At 38.5% G+C, this 18,543-nt stretch overlaps 1 protein-coding gene and 1 long non-coding RNA gene across 4 annotated transcripts in view; one reads left to right on the forward strand and one right to left on the reverse strand.

Annotated features, from left to right (window-relative positions):
• The window catches only part of LOC309610315, a 61,935-nt gene extending 57,366 nt beyond the window's left edge, over positions 1-4,569 (reverse strand). Inside the window, exon 1 of one of the 3 annotated variants that reach the window (XR_014233841.1) lies at positions 1,614-4,569. This is a non-coding gene — a long non-coding RNA (uncharacterized lncRNA). Of the gene's footprint in view, positions 1-70; positions 1,073-1,613 lie in introns of those variants that run through there. The other 2 variants (XR_014233842.1, XR_014233843.1) reach the window with 2 other exon arrangements.
• Positions 1,068-18,543, forward strand: part of LMAN1 (lectin, mannose binding 1) — a 29,247-nt gene continuing 11,771 nt past the window's right edge. The window contains exons 1-10 of the mRNA XM_082352992.1: positions 1,068-1,334; positions 4,576-4,730; positions 4,814-4,921; positions 5,704-5,765; positions 6,742-6,841; positions 12,556-12,679; positions 14,275-14,333; positions 14,746-14,878; positions 16,320-16,513; positions 16,642-16,712. Of these exons, the coding sequence (XP_082209118.1) occupies positions 1,097-1,334; positions 4,576-4,730; positions 4,814-4,921; positions 5,704-5,765; positions 6,742-6,841; positions 12,556-12,679; positions 14,275-14,333; positions 14,746-14,878; positions 16,320-16,513; positions 16,642-16,712 (1,244 nt within the window). The 5' untranslated portion in view covers positions 1,068-1,096. The remainder of the gene's footprint in view (positions 1,335-4,575; positions 4,731-4,813; positions 4,922-5,703; positions 5,766-6,741; positions 6,842-12,555; positions 12,680-14,274; positions 14,334-14,745; positions 14,879-16,319; positions 16,514-16,641; positions 16,713-18,543) is intronic.

Raw genomic sequence — 18,543 nt, forward strand, 5'->3', positions numbered from 1 at the left:
GAAAAAAAAAAAAACAGTTTGCAAATAAATTTAAGAGATCTGTTTAAAAAAAAAAAAAAAAAAGGAATGCCTTTCTTCTACCTAATACTGGAAAGGTTTATTATAGTCAGGGAGGATTGATGTGGTGGGTCCACAGGTGTCAGGGTTCAAGAATTCTTTTTTTTTTTTTAAACAGTTAAGTATTTTATTTTTTTTAACCTCTTTATTGGAGTATAATTGCTTTACACTGTTGTGTTAGTTTCTGCTTTATAACAAAGTGAATCAGCTATACATACACATATATCCCCATATCCCCTCCCTCTTGTGTCTCCCTCCCACCCTCCCTATCCCACCCCTCTAGGTGGTCACAAAGCACCAAGCTGATCTCCCTATGCTATGCGGCTGCTTCCCACTATTTTACATTTGGTAGTATATATAAGTCCATGCCACTCTCCAATTCGTCCCAGCTTACCCTTCCCCCTCCCCATGTCCTCAAGTCCATTCTCTACGTCTGCGTCTTTATTCCTGTCCTGCCCCCAGGTTCTTCAGAACCTGTTTTTTTTTTTTTTTTTTAAGATTCCATATATGTGTGTTAGCATATGGTATTTGTTTTTCTCTTTCTGACTTACCTTGCTCTGTATGACAGTCTCTAGGTCCATCCACCTCACTACAAATAACTCAATTTCGTTTCTTTCTATGGCTGAATAATATTCCATTGTATATATGTGCCACATCTTCTTTATCCATTCATCTGTCCATGGACACTTAGGCTGCTTCCATGTCAGAGCTCGAGAATTCCAGAGTATGTTAAGAGGCAGGAGGAAGCTCCTCGCCTTCGGATCTGCTCCTCCAACACTCCACATCAGGTGGGAAGGGTATGTTGCAGTCCCTTTCCCGCCCTGGGAGAGGATAGGAGGAGCGGACGGACCTTGCCGCCCCAGGCCCCGCCCACAGATGCTCTGGGTCCAGCAGCCTCCTGGACAGCGGAGGCTGGGGGCGGGGCTCACCCTTGCCCTCGGGGTCCCCCGGGCTCCGCCAATCATGGAGCGCCCTGTTGGCCGGCGGCAGCGCCCGCCCCCTCCTCCTTCCGCCGGCCTCCCGTTTCCCAGAATCCAAGATGGCGGGATCCAGGCAAAGGGGTCCCCGGGCCGGAGTTCGGCCGCTGTTCTGCGCTTTGCTGCTGTCGCTCTGTCTTTTCGTCGGGGGCGACAGCGTGGGAGGCCACCCGGCAGCTGACGGCGCCACGGGCACCCTAGGCGCGCAGCCACATCGGCGTTTCGAGTACAAATACAGCTTCAAGGGGCCGCACCTGGTGCAGAGCGACGGGACCGTGCCCTTCTGGGCCCACGCGGGGAGTAAGCCGGGGCAGAGGTCGGGGGGCCCGGGTCCCCTCCCCGCCTTGAGCCTCCTCCTCTTCACCTTCTCCCCGCTGCACCCCGTATGCGCGGTGGAGGGGACCTTTCTCAGCAGCCTCGCCTGCACGCCGGCTCTGGTCCGCAAGGTTCCCCCCGCCAGCCCCCCAGTCTTTCCCACATTCTCTCCACTCGACCTTCCTCCTCCCTTCTTTGATGTCGTCTGTTCTTTCCGTTTGGGCTAGAGGTTTTTCGTTAGTTCCCGCACTTCCAAGTACTCACTTGAGCTCGCTTCTAGGCATCACGTCTCACCCCAACGCCACGTCTCCTCCGAACCTGAGACCTGGTCTGGCAGCCCTCCACCTTCTTTCCCGCTCCCCCTCGGCCCTCCCCTGCTTTTTCTCCTCGGTGTTAGCAGTGGGTAATGCTCCAGTTTGTACCCGATGCCCCCTGACGGCTTCAGAGGTGGCATGTGTTGGCTTTAGAATAATCTTTAAGTCTTTATGTCGGAGGACATTCTTCTCACCCTCTTGGAACTGTACGTTAAGTTTGCCTTTCTCAGTGACTTGGTGTGGTCTTTGATCTTTTCTCTTGTATTAACACAGTGGGTAATTTAATAGTCACACTCGTTGCTTTATTTAGTAGAAGAAGGGATGGGGGGTTGTTGATTGAGAACTTGAGGCTAAGAATAGCATTATATATACAGCTGTTTTGTTTTTAGTTTTTTGCGGGGGGGGGGAATTGAAATGACCTGTGCTCCATGTTTTATTGATTTTATGTGTTTGGCACTGTTAAGCACTGTTAGTGGGTAAGAGAGCCTTGCTAGGTACTTACGTATGTGAAAGGAAACATATCTGTACTTTAGTGCTGATGTGTCACCTCTGACTAAGGAATCAGCCGTAGCACTTGGCATGCTGTAAACTCTGTTCAGTGACCATCAGATGCAACCTTTGAAACAAGTGGCATATGCCTTTATCTGGGGTAAGAAGCGCTGGCAGTTTGAATTCCATCTTGATGTGTTATTAAGCAGTCATTTATGTAAGGTTTGTGTACATCGTTTTAGATTGTCGAGTGCTTGAAACAAAATGTTCCATTTCTAGAAAGTAGTTGCTGAATAGGAAGCACACTTCTAGGAAGTGCTATTTCACTGAAATTAATGTATAATTAAAAGGCATAAATTTCAATTTGACTTAATGACCAAGTCATTAAATATTTGAAGTAGAGTGCATTTCGTTACTCAGCCGACATTTATTATATGCCGACTCATCGAGGGTATGTAGCTGGACAACTGTTATCAAGGTAGCATTGTTTTAATACACAAAGATGATGCAGGTGTACCAAACACAGGTTTGGGGGATTTTTGTTTCTTTTCTTGGAATGACGATGAATTTTTCAGTAGTGGTGGTAAATGTGTTGACATGTTTTCACTTCTGCATTTCTCCATTGCTGGCTTGCTCTTCTTTTTCTCACGCTCACACCACATACATCAGCCAATTAGGAATGTTAATCAACTACTTAAATTAGTCACGTTGACTCTCTTTTCAGAACCTATAACCAACTAAGCTTTTCTGCTGCAGAAATGTCAGATAATGTACCTGGGTGAATGAAAGTTGTATGGCTAGATTGAATTTGAAATAAAGAGATTAGAATTTTAGCTAGTGACTTTTCTGTCTGTTGACTCTGGGAATCACTGCTTATGGGTATCCCTTGCTTTCATTATCACTGTAATTTTTACAGTCTCACAGCTTTCTTAACTCCACTGATCATTTTTTCCCCTTTCATTTTGCCCTGAGAGCCATCGTTTAAAACAATTTTTTTAAATAGAGAAATTTTTAAGATTTAGTTTAAACGTGTCCCCTTACATCATCCCCAAATTAAGACCAAATCTATGGTGTTTCTTTTTCTTAACTCTCATGTTCTTTTGTACTGTCAGTACACCTCCTTGGGTCCATAAGGGCAAAAATGATAACAGCAATTTGTAAGCCTTTATAGCTCTCAGAGCTCTTTCACCTTCTTCATGCTCTGATTAGATCCTTGGTAGGCAAGGCAGGTGTTATCTGTTTTATAGGTGGAAAAAACTGATGTTCAGAAAGGTTAAGGTTCTTGGAAAAGGTTACATAGATAGTGTCAGTAGAATAGTACTCAAATCCAGGTCTTCTGATTTCTATATCCAGTGCTTTTTCTGTGATGACTGCCCCAAACCTTTAAGTGTTTGAAAGTGATGGTGACAAATAGTGGCTGAACTTACTAAAATATCTCAACTTGTCTTTCAGTCAATTTTTCCTACCTGTAAAGAGACAATACAGTTATGTCCCAGCGTGGACGTCAGAACGTCAGAACTGGTTAATATCTGAGAAGGTGTGCCAGAATTGTTCAAATTTAGACCTCATAGGTGCTTTAATAATTATCTAGTCCAATAATAGGAACAGCTAACATTTATTGAAATATTTATATGCACATATATAAGCACTTATATGCCTATGAGGTTGTTAGAGAAATGGAGTAACTTGCCTACGATCAAACAGCTAGTAAGTGAATGGAGATGCAGACCATCGTTTTGGGGATCACTGTTCTCTCTGAGAATCTCCTGATGCTGAAGAACTGATTATTGACTTGAAATTCAGTTGATTGACCTTCTCCCTAGAAGAATGTATATATGCTCAAAATTTTGCATATAACTTTTAGGGTGTATATAAGTGATTGAGCCCAGCCCCTTCATTTTACAGGTGAACATATGGTGAGCCCGAGAGAGTAAGAGAATTATTTGCTCAAAGTCACACAGCTGAACTGAGACTAGGAATAAGTCTCTTGATTCCTAGTGGTGTGTTCTTTTCACACTCTTTGAGCTTTCTAACATTTGTAAACTGGTAAAAAAAAAAATCGCAGTTTTAAAAAAGAAAATACGCAAATTTTTCAGGTATTTGAAAAAGAATATCATGAGAATTAAATAGTTGATTTGCCTTTCAAGCTGTAATTTCCTCCCTGCTGCCCCTTGAATTTTTAGTGTTTGGTTGCAGCTTTAATTCTTTTTGCAGAGATATTGCACTCTTCAAAAGATAGGAGGGGGTATCAAAACCTGCTAAAATTTAAAAGCTGAAACTGTCAACATGAAATTTTTTCCTAACAAAATTACTGTACAGGTAACTGAGTTAAATTTAGGTCTCAGTAGGTATATGTAACAGTTTGGTGGTGATTCATTGAGTTTTATCTAATTATAACAAAACTTTTCTTCCCTGATTTCTAGATGCTATTCCAAGTTCAGATCAAATTCGAATAGCACCATCTTTAAAAAGCCAAAGAGGATCGGTGTGGACAAAGACAAAAGCAGCCTTTGAGAACTGGGAAGTTGAGGTGACATTTCGAGTCACTGGAAGAGGTCGAATTGGAGCTGATGGCCTGGTATGGTAATTTCTTTAACTTGGAAAATTTGTATAAATGCATATACCACTAGTCTCTAAATGTCCCATGTTATGTATTTACAGGCAATTTGGTATACAGAAAATCAAGGCTTGGAGGGTCCTGTGTTTGGATCAGCTGATATGTGGAATGGTGTTGGAATATTTTTTGATTCTTTTGACAATGATGGAAAGGTATATTTGTTTTCAGGACTGTTAACCCATTTTAATATATTTGCTAACAAAGTTAGGCTGTGAACAATATAGCTTATTTAACACTTTTGTCAGTTTAATAGTAGAGGACACCCCAAACTGTATTTTAAGTGTGATGATTAGTCTTTATATAGCTGGGAATTTATAAATTTAAAGCTAGGAGTTCATGCTTTGTCATCTACCAACTTGAGGTAACAGTGGAACCTCAGGTCTGAGAACTTTTCAGTACCCACCTCCCCATCACCCTGTTTATGCTTAATAATTTTGATGGATCAGCATGAGTCATTCAGATGTAGGTGGTGAGACCAGTAGTGTTTAGAAGATTATTACTGTTTGTTTTCATGAAAATATGTGCATAACTACTACTAGCTCACATGTTGATATGTTTTCATATATGTTAATCACACTTTTTGATCAGCCGATTTCTCTAAAACAGTTAAGAGCAAAATGTGCTTATGAATTGGAAACATTAACTTGTGCTTTAGCAGCCCTAAGACTGATGATCATTGTTTCAGTCAGTAGTTTGTCCACTGATTATCCGAGGTCATAATTAGCAATTTAAAGGAGAGCTTTAACATTGAGCTTCTTGAATGCTGAGGCCAAGTTAGTCCTCCTGTTACTGAGCTCCCATAAGTCCCACACCAGTCCCATGCTCACAGTGTCTTAGGATTTTAGCGGTGTAAGAGAACTTATAGCACACCCAGAATGATCTATACTTCTTTGATCTAAGGACTTTAAAACAAATACATTCTCTTTATTTATAGAAAAATAATCCTGCAATAGTGATTATAGGCAACAATGGACAAATCCAATATGACCATCAAAAGTAAGTGTATATTTTTTACATTATTCCTGATTTCAGCTTCTTTTTAGAAACCTTATAAAATATATTGTTTCAAATCTGAACATTTTCCAGATGAAGTAAGATTATTCTTTTCCTTGAGATGTTTTTTGTAACTTAGTGGAAAGGTCTTATCTTAATTTGGTTTTGCTTTAAAGTTCTTTCTATGGACCACCTAAATTTCAAACATAAAAATGTGTTGTAGTTAACCTGAAATTAAATAGTTCCTTTAAAGTTGCTAAAACATTCCTGGCTCTCAGTGATAATAATAGTCATGTTTTTTCACCTTTATTAAGAGGGATCTTTAAAAAATAAAGTTCAGAGCCTTAACCAACCTAATGAATAAGCAATGTGTGCCATGTCATTCAACCTTTGTATTGCTGTATTGAAAAGATTCTCAGTGGGCTACAAAACTTCCGAGTGTTTAGTATATTTATAATGTGTATGAATCAGGTATGTACATTTTTAATTTTCACATGTTTGTTGGGGGGGATTACCTTTTAGCCAGTCAGTCAACTGTAAGAAAAATTACTTTCCTACCTTAGTGATTTGTAACTCTGGTAGTTCATCATGATCACCCATTGAGCTATTTAAACAAGAGGTCCAGGCCTCCCCCTTGCGATTCTGCTTCAGCTGATTGAGGGTGGGATCTAGGAATCTGCGTTTTTGAAAGCACCGTATGTGACTCTGACCCTGCCCTAGTCTTGTGGAGAGGAAGAGTATCCCTTCCCCTTGCCGGCAGGCAGCCGTGGTAACATTGGCTCCTTTCGTTATCCAGAGTCCTGAAAAACTCATGTGTCAACTTGGTGTTTTCTGCATAAATAACTTCAAATATCCCAAGCTTTGTCATAACTTGATTTTGTTTTGACCTTTCTGGGCATTAATCATTTTAAATAGTGAGTTTTTAACATATCGAGAAGCTTTAAGTTTCTTGTTTGTCTTCCTTTCCCTCACACTATAGTGATGGTGCTAATCAAGCTTTAGCAAGTTGCCAAAGGGACTTTCGTAATAAACCCTATCCTGTCCGGGCAAAGATTACGTATTACCAGAAAACATTGACAGTAAGTAACATGCATTTAGAGATAATCAAATGAACAATATTCTAGATGACTTCTCATTCTGAATCTTTGATAGAAATTCAATGCATTTTACATTTGGATATTGTTCGCGTACTCATCAGAGTTACTCTGAGAGAGCAGAAGTGGCTTCAGAGCTCGGTGTAAGTGGTCATGTGTTGTCAAATTTGCCAGTAGGTTTGTATTTAGTCGGTGAATGTTTAGGCATTCTACTGTGTGCCACACAAATATGAATAAGACAAAGGTCATTTTCTCCAAAGAGCTTGTCTGATGGAGGTGACATTATGTAACATTATGCTTATGTAACGTTAGTATGCTATGTGATAAATTTAAGGGATCAGGAGGTTAGAATCCTGTAACTCTGCCAGGCTGGAGAGGTGAAAGTCAGGAACAGTTTCTCAGAGTTGAGCTGCACCTTGAAGGAGAAGTAGAAGTTTCCTAGATGGGGTGCATATTCCAGGCAGAGAAAACAGGCATCGGGACTGTTGAAAGATTTGGGAAAGGCAAATAGTTGGTATGGCTGGAGGATAGAGGAGATTTGGAGAGTGAGGTGGAAAGGTTGGCAGTAACAAGTCTCATAGGCCTCTGTGTAGTTTATCCTGTAAGGAACAGTTTACAGAGTTTTAAGCAGGAATGTGAAATGATCAGGTTTACAATTGAGGAAGATGACTTAGGCAGCAGTGTTTTTATAATGGTATTTGTGAAAGGAGCAAAAAATAGGATGATTTTAGCCCCCTTGCTGTAAATGAGCCACGACCTGTACTTGGTACTTTACATGCAGTTTCTCACTTTTTCTTTTTTCTTCCAGTTTTATTGAGATATAATTGACATACAGCACTGTAGAAGTTTAAGGTGTACAGCATCATGATTTGACTTACGTACATCATGAAATGAGGACCACAGTAGGTTTAGTAAACATCCATCATCTCATATAGAGAATTAAAGAAATAGAAAAAAAATTTTATATTAGATTAGAATTTTTATATTAGATTAGAATTTTTTATTAGATCATATTTCGTGCATGATTTCCAAACTGAAATAAAACTGCACATGTAAAATAAAATTTAAAAAATAAAATAGTAATGTCAAACTTTTTTTTTTCCTTCTGATAAGAACTCTTAGGATTTACTCTTTTAACCATTTTCATATGTAAGATACGGCAGTGTTGATTATACTTACCATGTTGTACATTACATCCCTAGTACTTAGTTATCTTATAACTGGAAGTCTATCCCTTTTGACTGTCTTCATCCAATTCCCCCACCCCCATCCCCTACTGCTGGTATCCACAAATCTAGTGCTATAAGTTTGTTTGTTTGTTTTTCAAGTAAAATTGACCTATAACACTATGTTAGTTCCTGGTATACAATGTAGTGATTCAGTATTTCTGTACATTTCAAAATGACCACTGTGATAAGTCTAGTTGTCTATCACCATACAAAGATATTTCATAATTATTGACTGATTTCCCTACACTGTACATTTCATACCTGTGACTCATTTATTTTGCAACTGGAAGGTTGTACCTCTTACTCTCTCTCACCTATTTCTCTCCTCCCCCCCAGTTCCCTCCCCTCTGGCAACCACCTGTTTGTTCTCTGTGTCTGTGACTGTTTTGTTCTGTTTGTTCATTTGTTTTTTAGATTCCACATATAAGTGAAATCATACGGTACTTGTCTTTCTCTGTCTGACTCACTTCACTTAGCATAATACCCTCTAGGTCCATCCATGTTGTTGCAAATGGCAAGATTTCAATCTTTTTATGGCTGAGGAATATTCTGTTGTGTATATGTACTACATCTTTATCCATTCATCTATTTATTGGTGGGCACTTAGGTTGCTTCCATATGTTGGCTATTGTAAATAATGCTGCAGTGCACGTAGGGGTGCCTATATTTTTTCTCATTAGTGTTTTCATTTTCTTTGGATAAATACCCTGGAGTGGAGTTGCTAGATCCTATGGTAGTTCTGTTTTTAATTTTTTGAGAAATAATCTCCATGCTGCTTTCCATAGTGGTTGTACCAGTTTACATTTCTGCCAGCAGTGCACAGGGGTTCCCTTTTCTCCACACCCTCTCCAGCATCTGTTATTTGTTGTCTTTTAGATAATAGCCATTCTGAACAGGTGTGAGGTGATGTCTCACTGTGGTTTTGATCTGCATTTCCCTGATGATCAGTGATGTGGAGCATCTTTTCATGTGCCTGTTGACTGTCTGTATGTCTTTGGACAAATGTCTATGCAGATCCTTTACCCATTTTTTAATCTGGTTGTTTGCTTTTCTGATGTTGACTTGTATGAGTTCTTTGTATATTTTGGATATTAACCCCTTATCAGATATATCATTTGCAAATATTTCTCATTTATTCCAACAGCCCTGTGGGGAAGGCATCCCCGTTTCATAAATGGGGAAATTGAATATGGGAGAGTTTAAGTAACTTGGACAGTGTCTTACCACATAAGTAACAGAACTGTGATTTGAACCCAGCACTGTTTTAGCGGCAAGACTCCACTTGTGGTCTGAACGAGGGTAGAGGAAAGATAGAGAAGAGACGATTAGGAGGTGGAGACTGCAGAACTTACTACTAGTTGGCTTGGGGCTGGGAGAGTGAATATAGTTGTGGAGTCAAAGATAGTTCCTGAATTTCTGGCCAGTGTTCAACTAAATGGTACCATTAACCAAAAAGCAGCACGTTTCTTTGTGTTTGAGGGAGGAGTGGGAAGGCAGACAGTTGGTAAGGAGTTTCGTTGTAGACAAATTGAGTTTGGGTTAATATTTAGGTTAGGTGGATATACCCAGCAGGCAGTTATAATAACTAAGGTCACTAATACCATGTGAACATTGCATTTTTAACGATGCCATCAATACCTGGTTATATAATGCTTATAAGTAAAGAATATCTTATATACATTTTTCTTTTCCCTAAATCATGAGCTAACCTTGCACTCCTTTGTATCAACTCTGAAAAAGACAGTTATTTGGAAAACTTTGTATTGGCTCAGTCTTAAATTCCAAACTAATTTAGAGACCTCAGAATAGAGGCACTGTCCAGTCTATTATGCCTAACTTGGATTTGAGTTCTGCTGGAATTATTATACATCCTGTACAGTTTCATCAGGGGCATCAGTAGGTCACGCTTACCTTCATGTGGCAGAACCCAGACGCCAACCACGGCGAGTACAGACACACATCTGAGTACACAGATCACAGGGAGGCTGCCTGCACGACCCCACGCGACGAGGCCGTCAGCCCTACCAGCAGCTCGCACAACAGTGATCCTGCAGAACCCCAAAAAGAGTTCCGTGGTCAGATGAGATTGGGGGGTCTGTGCATACAAGCACGTTAAAGACGCCGGGAAGTCCCGAAATAAAGACCCTTTATTAAACCCCTCATTCTTTAGGCTTACTGGGCCGTGGAATTCTCTTTTCACTTCGTATCTGTGAATGTCTATAGAGCCAGTGTTCTGAAGAATACATTTTAGAGAGACTTGGCAGGACATCTGGTTGTGACTTAACGGTCCTAGCCTTTGTGTGTGCTTGCTCCGTCTGCTGTCCCCTCCTGTAATTCGCTCCCCTTTCCTCCCTACCTGGCAGAGTCGTGCTCATTCTTGAACATACTAGTTCAGGATCCCTTTCCATCAGATTTCCCAAACATCAGCTCGTAATGATCTGTCTCACTTAAACTCTAAGTGTTTTTTTTCCTCTGGTGCTTATTTGCCCTTTATAATATGTCGTCTTGACTTGCTAGTTAGTTATGGTTTGTGTGTCTTTTCTCATCAGTGTGACTGTACACATCTCAGTGCAGGCACTTTACCCTGCCCTCCTCATAGTCCCTAATCCTGTGCCCGTGTTTAGTACTCAAGGAATGTTTGTTAAATGTACTTACATCTTTAGCTCCCAGTTGTTTGAGCTTTGGAGGGAAAAACAAAGTAAGGGGAAAAAGAAATGCTGTTAGTGGAGGAAATATGTCAAAACAAGGTATTATACACTTTTTTTTTTTTGGCCACGCCGTGTGGCATGCGGGATTCTTAGTTCCCCCGACCAGGGATCAAACCCACGCCCTCAGCAGTGAAAGCGTGGAGTCCTGACCACTGGACCGCCAGGGAATTCCAAAACAAGATTTTAAATACTGCAAGCATGGTATTTAACAACGGGTCGAAACTGTAAGATGAATAAGGGATGTTATCAGTAATCTCAAAGAAGCGTTACTGGTATTAATCAGTGGACATATTGTACCTGTACAGTCACAGCCCTAAGGTTCCTCCAAACTCATCGTGCAGTGAATATATTGTACCTTTTTTTTGTTTGTTTAAAGAATTAGAACTGGATAGTAAATACTCCTGATGGATTTTCAATTTCTTAGGGCTCAAGGAAAAAATATTGAACAGTTGAAAGTTCTTAGTATTAATTTTAGAATATGATTAACTTAACACTTCTTTTTCTTTAATCTCTCAAAGGCAAATGTCTTACTGATTGGCGATTTGAAAGACTGTAGGAGAATCAGTTGTACATGCTGTAAACTCAAATAGGAACATTAGTGAGCAGAGGAAACAGAAATATTAATATTAGTCAACTAAATGGCAGGTGATTTTTTAAAAATTGGTAGGAGTTCCCATGTTGCCATCCTACATTATATAGAGATTAACCCTTCATATTGCCCTGTCCCTTACTCTTTTGCTAAAAATTTGGATCAAGTACTGTCACATTTTACCTGTATGGTTTTACCTTAACTGTCACTAACAAAACTTTTCATCTGGAAGTAATGATAGAAGTGCCCTTACTCTGGTGCCGTGTACCTACGCCCTTTGCTTCCACTGTATCTCAGTGGCTCTTCTTTACGGTGGGGCTAGTGGTTGGGTTGCTAGAAGTGAAAGGTATTGAAGAGGCCAGACCACTGCTTGACTGGGCTCATGAGAAGAATATTCATGTGCCAGGTGGATTCCTGTGCTTGCTTAGATTTCCAAAGTTCGTTTAAGACATGTAGGGTCATTATTTCAAAAATACATTCTGCAACGTAGAAGCTTATGTGTCTTTCTAGTTTTTTCATTTTCTGCCTTTTTTTGTCTATATGACTTGTTACTTTTGCTGACTCTCTGCTAACTTAGTACAGTCCAGTTACCCCCCTAATTTAATGAAGAGGAGCTCACTACTTGCTGAGGCAATCTGTTTAATTCTCCACTTGCTGTAGTAAAAATTGTCAATTTAACCTATTCGTTGTAGCTCTGTTACTGGAGTTTCAGACCAAGCCTGATCCCTCTTCTGTAGGAACCATTCAGAGAACGTAATCATGGTTGGTTCCTTAAGTCTTCTCTAGAGAAGGTGAACCACATTCTATTTTAGAAAGATTTTCATGGAAAGTTATCCGATTTTTATTTTTAAGCCTTGACACACAGTAGGGCAAAAACCATTTTCTGAAGTGAACTATCTCATTGTATAATGATACCAAATAAGTGAGTTTATTTACTGGACAAGGGATTACAGCTTTTTAATTTTTTTTATTTTCATTTTTTCTTCCAATTTTATTGAGATGTAATTGACATACAACACTGTAAGTTTAAGGTATACAGCATAATGATTTGAAGCTGATAGCTTTTTGGTGGTTATTAGACCAAATATAAAGATCAAATGGTCATAAACTGACTACTTGAGATTCATTTTACAAGATCTTTGTAAAAGCTATAGCTACAGTTTGTCTTTCTAGGTAATGATCAATAATGGCTTCACACCAGATAAAAATGATTATGAATTTTGCACCAAAGTGGAAAATATGATTATCCCTGCACAGGGGCATTTTGGAATATCTGCTGCAACTGGAGGTCTTGCAGGTAAAATCTTGGTATCTTTTAATATTGAAAGGTTGTGAATTGAATTTTATTGGGAATAATATATTTTGGAGATGGGTAGCGTTGTTTGCTTTTAACCTTTTAAGACTGGTTGTAACCTTCCATGATCTGTGGTGCCAGTCTTTTTGGTCTCTTGGGACTGCTGATTCTCTACTTACTTTCTGTGGGTTTACAGTTGGCTGGGGCTACGTGCAATTATGTAAATTAGACTGTCAGTTTGGGTGCGATATTTTATAGTGAAGGAGACATATTTAAAAGGTTAACTGCCAAGTGTTTTAGGATCCTGAGAGCTGTCACAGCACATTTAAATGAATTTGGTAGCCTGAGGAAATATTACTGGGGGCTAACCTTTAAAGAAGACGTACTTACCCTTTTTTTTCCATGAGTGGTGATAAATGAACTTATCATTGGATGTTAATACCATCTTGTGTTCATATTGTATAATATTTTTATTATTTTCAAATATGTGAATTTTTCCTTACAATAGAACAAGGAGGGAAGGAGAAAGGATAGATCATATTTACCCAATTTTTAGGTGACTTTGCCAAATCTTGGATTAAAGGGCTTTCTAAAGATCACATGGCCAATAAATCAGACCCAGGCAGGACTTGGTTTAGATTTCTGGCTCCTGGGTCCAGGGCTCTATTAACACTGCATGACTTCTCCTAATGTTACCTAACCTACACTATGGTATTACAATTTTCTCTTTAATCTGGCTACATATCTAGATCTCCATAAAAGTAGCAGAAAGCAAAGAGATTGCTGCAGTGGAAATTCATCTCTCTTGCTTTGTGGATGTGACACTAGCCAGGATGAGTATTGTAGTTCAATGTTATGAGGTTTGATCTGTTAGCTGTTTTTAGCTTAAACAGCTTGAAATTAATTTGATTTTTTAATACAATTTTAGGTGAAATAAAATCTGCTGTATGAGGGAAACAAATATAAATGATATATAGAAAAGTAATCATATTCTAATCGAGATGCTTTGGGAGTAACAGGAGATGCTATTAGTAATGCCAGGGCAACACAGATAAATCAGGACTGTCCCAGTAATCCAGGACAGAGCAGTGTCATGGTGAAAACAGGAAAGTAAGGCTGGGAGTGGTAAGCACTATAAGAAAGGTTCAGAGACAGATAGGAACAGGAAATACCTGAAGAACAGGATTTTGTCTCACTTGACTGGGATGCAGCGCATGAAGGAGATTTGTGGAAAAATAAAGGAGGATCTTGGTGCCAGAATTAGGAGTTGGGCTTGTTTTGACCCTTCATTTGTTTGTTCATTCCCTTATCAGACATTTATTAAACATCCATCATGTGTTAAACACAGCTAAATGTTCTGGTTTAGGATTTAAAAAAGTGAATTCTAACCTAGTTCTAATATAAGTCAGATGAATTTTTTCTCTAAGCTCACAGAGCACCGTTGCCTTTACCAAATTAGAGCAAATTTTTGTTATTTCCCTTATTGATTATTATTTTAAAGCAACAGATGTCTATAAAGTAAATTCACAACCATAAAAATAATCTATTACAGAACTTTTTCAGATTTTTTTTTTTTTTTTTTTTTTTTTACTTTGTAGATGATCATGATGTCCTTTCTTTTCTGACTTTCCAATTGACTGAGCCTGGGAAAGAGCCAGTAAGTATACTCATTTTTTTCCAAAAGTTTATTTGTAGTTTAGTGGTACTGCCTCGTAGCTGAAAACTCGAGAAGACTGACTTAGGTTTGGATCTTGTTTCTGCCAGTTATTGCCATTATGACCTGGTATAAGTTACTTAACCTCTGTAACGCTCCGTGTCTTCACTGGTAAAACTGAGAGGTTTGTACTGGCCACCTTAACGTTGTAGACGTTAAAGACAGTGCCCTCTGGCAAGCAGTCAATAAGTGGTAGTGGCTATTTTTATTTTTTGTTGTAATATTAGTAGCAAGAGTAAATTAACCTTTCAACTGGTGGTAGAGTAGTTAAAATGAGAAAAAGAACATATATTGAGGTTTATTATTTTCTTACTTTTTAATTTTTTTAATGATCTGTTCTTAAACTCCAAAAAAGCCTACACCAGATAAAGAAATTTCTGAAAAAGAAAAAGAAAAGTACCAGGAGGAATTTGAGCACTTTCAACAGGAGTTGGATAAAAAAAAGGAGGAATTCCAGAAGGAGCACCCTGACCTTCAAGGGCAGCCTGGTGAGTTGGAGCAGAGCTGTCCGCCGCTGCAGCAATGGTTGTGGCGCTTACATGTCACCCGGCACTTCATCCTTTTTATCTTTGCTCTCTGATCTGGCACGTTCCAGGCAATTTCAGGAAATAATTTTTAAACAAATCTTCAGTCTTTAAAGGGCTCAGAGGTTGATGTTTTTACGGGGAAGAGTATCGCTTAGTGAAGTGTGCAGTCAGGAGTATCTGGGTGATGTGAACAGTGAACCGTTGGAGTGTAAGCTCTGTGAGTGCAGTGGTCTTTGTTTGCTGTGTTTACTTCTGTGTCCCCTAAGCCTAAAAAAACAACAGCAGTGCTGACGTAGTAGTTGAGACTCAGTAAATATTTGTTGAATGAAATCGTCCAAGGTTTATTTCTTTCCTTTTAGTGACACACAATTACCTTAGTAATATAGAGCTAATACTTGAAAACTATCAAGACTTGCAAGAGTAACGTGAAGTAATTATCTACTCCTCTTACTACTCAACAGAATTCTGGACATTAAAGGTTGAAAATTTTTAAATATTAGTCTAAGCTAATGTAATTAAGAACTTACATGGGCTACATGTCAAAAACAAAACAAGATAAGGCCAAATAGAGGGACTGTATATAATCTGCTAACTTTTATGATCTCGGTTCCCTATCAGCACAAGTGATGAAGGCTATATTTAATAAAGCCTGGGGCTACCTTTTGAACTAAGTAGTGTGTTAATATAAATGATTAACAGTGTGATTCAGATTTAATGAAGATAAAAATGAAAGGTAAGTTTTATTTTTTCCTTGGATTTGTTTTAAACATCACATATGATTTGTGAATATATCCTGAAGCTTATTGTAGTAAGTGTTTGAATGAAACGATCTGATTTCAGCATGGTCAGGAATAAAAGGAAAATCAGCTGTTCTCAACTCCATTTCTTAATCTTTTATGGAAGTAAAATGCATAAATTTTAAGAGAATAGTTTGATGAATTTTGACAAATGTGTATACCCCTTTAACCATCACTCAGATCAGTGTATAGAATATTTTTATCACCCCAGAAAGTTCCCTTATACCTCTTTCAAGTCAGCCCCGTTCCAGAGGCAACCACTATTCTGATTTCTATTAAGAAATTAGATTAGTTCTGCCTGCCCCTGTAAATAGAATCACACAGTCTATTTAAAAGAGAAAATAATTTTTAGGTGAAAAAATTCAGACCTAATTTATAATTAGTATTCAACCACCAGAGATGGTGAAAACAATTAGTAATGTAATCACGATTGAATTAACTACATACATGTTTAACACATAACACTGTGTTGTGGGAAGATCATAACACTGTGTTGATGATGCTCTTATTCTAGTATATGTTAGTGCTTTGGTCACTTACAGTAGTTTGAAAACTGTCTGTGTGTAGGTGATTCTAATAATTTTGATTTGTAATTTCCATTTCAGCAGATGAATTATTTGAGAGTGTAGGAGACCGTGAGCTGAGACAAATCTTTGAAGGACAGAATCGTATTCATCTTGAAATCAAGCAGCTGAACCGACAGTTAGATATGATTCTTGATGAGCAGAGAAGGTATGTCTCTTCCTTGACGGAGGAGATCTCTAAAAGAGGAGCAGGAGTCCCAGGGCAGCATGGACAGGTGAGCTTTCAAAATATGCAGATATGCCTTAGTTAACCTTTGATGGAGGAGAGGTGGAAAAGAAAAGTTGTATGTTCTATAGAATGGGGATTATTGAGCTGGCTGGCCATCTTTTGTTTTTTCTCCAGACCACTCAACAAGAACTGGATACTGTTGTGAACACTCAGCATGAGATTCTGAGACAAGTAAATGAAATGAAGTAAGTATACAAAAGTAATGTCTGAGTATTACATGATACCTTTGTCCTAAATTCATGACTTCTCTAGATATGCAAGCACATTATTGTCGTAAGACTGCAGCATGAGTAAGAATCATGTTCTAGATTATTTTGTAAATAGGGGAATGTAAAGTATACGGGGACTTTTGATATTTAGGAAACCTGTCTAAATTTTTTATTTGTTCCAAGCTAGAAAAGGAAAAAATGCTTTAGCATCTTTAAAAAAAAAAAAAAATAGGTTTTGTCACAGTTGTTTGACAGCATTTGTGCATTTCTAAAATATAAAAAGAATATGGGTAATACATAACAATCCTAGGAAAAATAACTGGAGGAATAAGCATGCATAGTACTACAGGTCTGTAGAACAAACATACCTGATGCCGGAACTTCTTTTTGATGGAATGAAACCATTTTGAAGGAAATATGCTATGTGTGACTACCTCTTTTTCATCCTGTGTTGTACCCTAAGAGAGCCTGGGCAAAGGGTAGCTGCAGAGAGGAGACACTGTGTCCTTGGAACACTGAATGATAGGTCTTTAAAAAGGATTCACTTATCAGATAATTAGCATTCAATGCCTGAAGCAGAGAAACAGCCAGGCATGTCACATGTCATAAGCTAATACGTTAGGGCACTGCCCCAGCCAGTACAGCCCTTGACAAACTAGAATGTTAAGGTGAGTTCTTTAGGACTGGAAAATTAAACCGAATGAGGTTAAACAGAAGGTGATAACATTTAACACCTAGAGATTAAAGGCAGCCTAACTTGTAACTGCAAATTTGTATTTCTTTCAGTTGTACTGTTTGGCATTTTTTAAAAAATCTTCAAGTTTTTTAAACTCATGATTAAAATATTTATGATGTTAAATGAATAGTTAAACTGTTTTAGAAACAGACCAGATCAATATAACATTTAAAAAAATATATTGATCTAATTTTAGACTTCAGATATTGCAAAAAAAAAAATAAGGACATATCCCTCATATATCCCACGTATCCCTCACTTATCTTCCCCCCGATGTTAACATCTTACATAACCACAGTACAATTGTCAGAACGGAGAAATTAACATTGGTACAGTACTATTAACTAAACTAATGATCTTACTCAAATTTCGCCAGTTTTCTACCAGTGCCTTTTTCATTCTAAGATCCTACCCAGGATTGCACATTGCATTTAGTTATTTCTCATGACTTCTGCAGTCTGAGATAGTTCATCTTTCCTTGTCTTTCATGACCATGGCAATTTTCAAGAGCATTGATTAATTAATTGGACCAATTTGGTTCCTCAGTTTGGGTTTGTCTGGTATTTACTCATGATTGGATGGAGGTTCTGCATTTTTGACAAGAATACAACAGTGCGTCATGTTCATGATGTGGGTGTGTCTTATTACTGGTGATGTTGGCTGTGATCGCTTGGATATTGTTGTTTCTTCCCAGTTTCTCTACTTTAAAGTTACTATCCTTCCCTTGGTGGTTAATAAATATTTGGGGAAAGATACTTTGAGTCTTTGTAAATATCCTGTTTCACTTTAGCCTTTGGCTCACTAATTTTAGCATCCATTGATGTTTTATCTGAAACAAGAATGTGGTGTTTACCAAACGCTGGTTTTTCTATTTCCATCATTCCTTCTATATCTATTTACTGGCATTCTATAAGGACCACTACTCCTTCTCCCCCATTTATTTACTTAATCTATTTATATCAGTGTGGACTCATGGATTATTTATTCTGTGGGTTATAATCCTGTACTATCATTATTTATTTTGTTGTTCAAATTGTTCCAGCTCTGGTCGTTAGGAACTCCTTCAGGTTG

This window comes from Balaenoptera borealis (genome assembly GCF_965194805.1).
Source record: "Balaenoptera borealis genome assembly, chromosome: 14".
Classification (NCBI taxonomy): domain Eukaryota; kingdom Metazoa; phylum Chordata; class Mammalia; order Artiodactyla; family Balaenopteridae; genus Balaenoptera; species Balaenoptera borealis.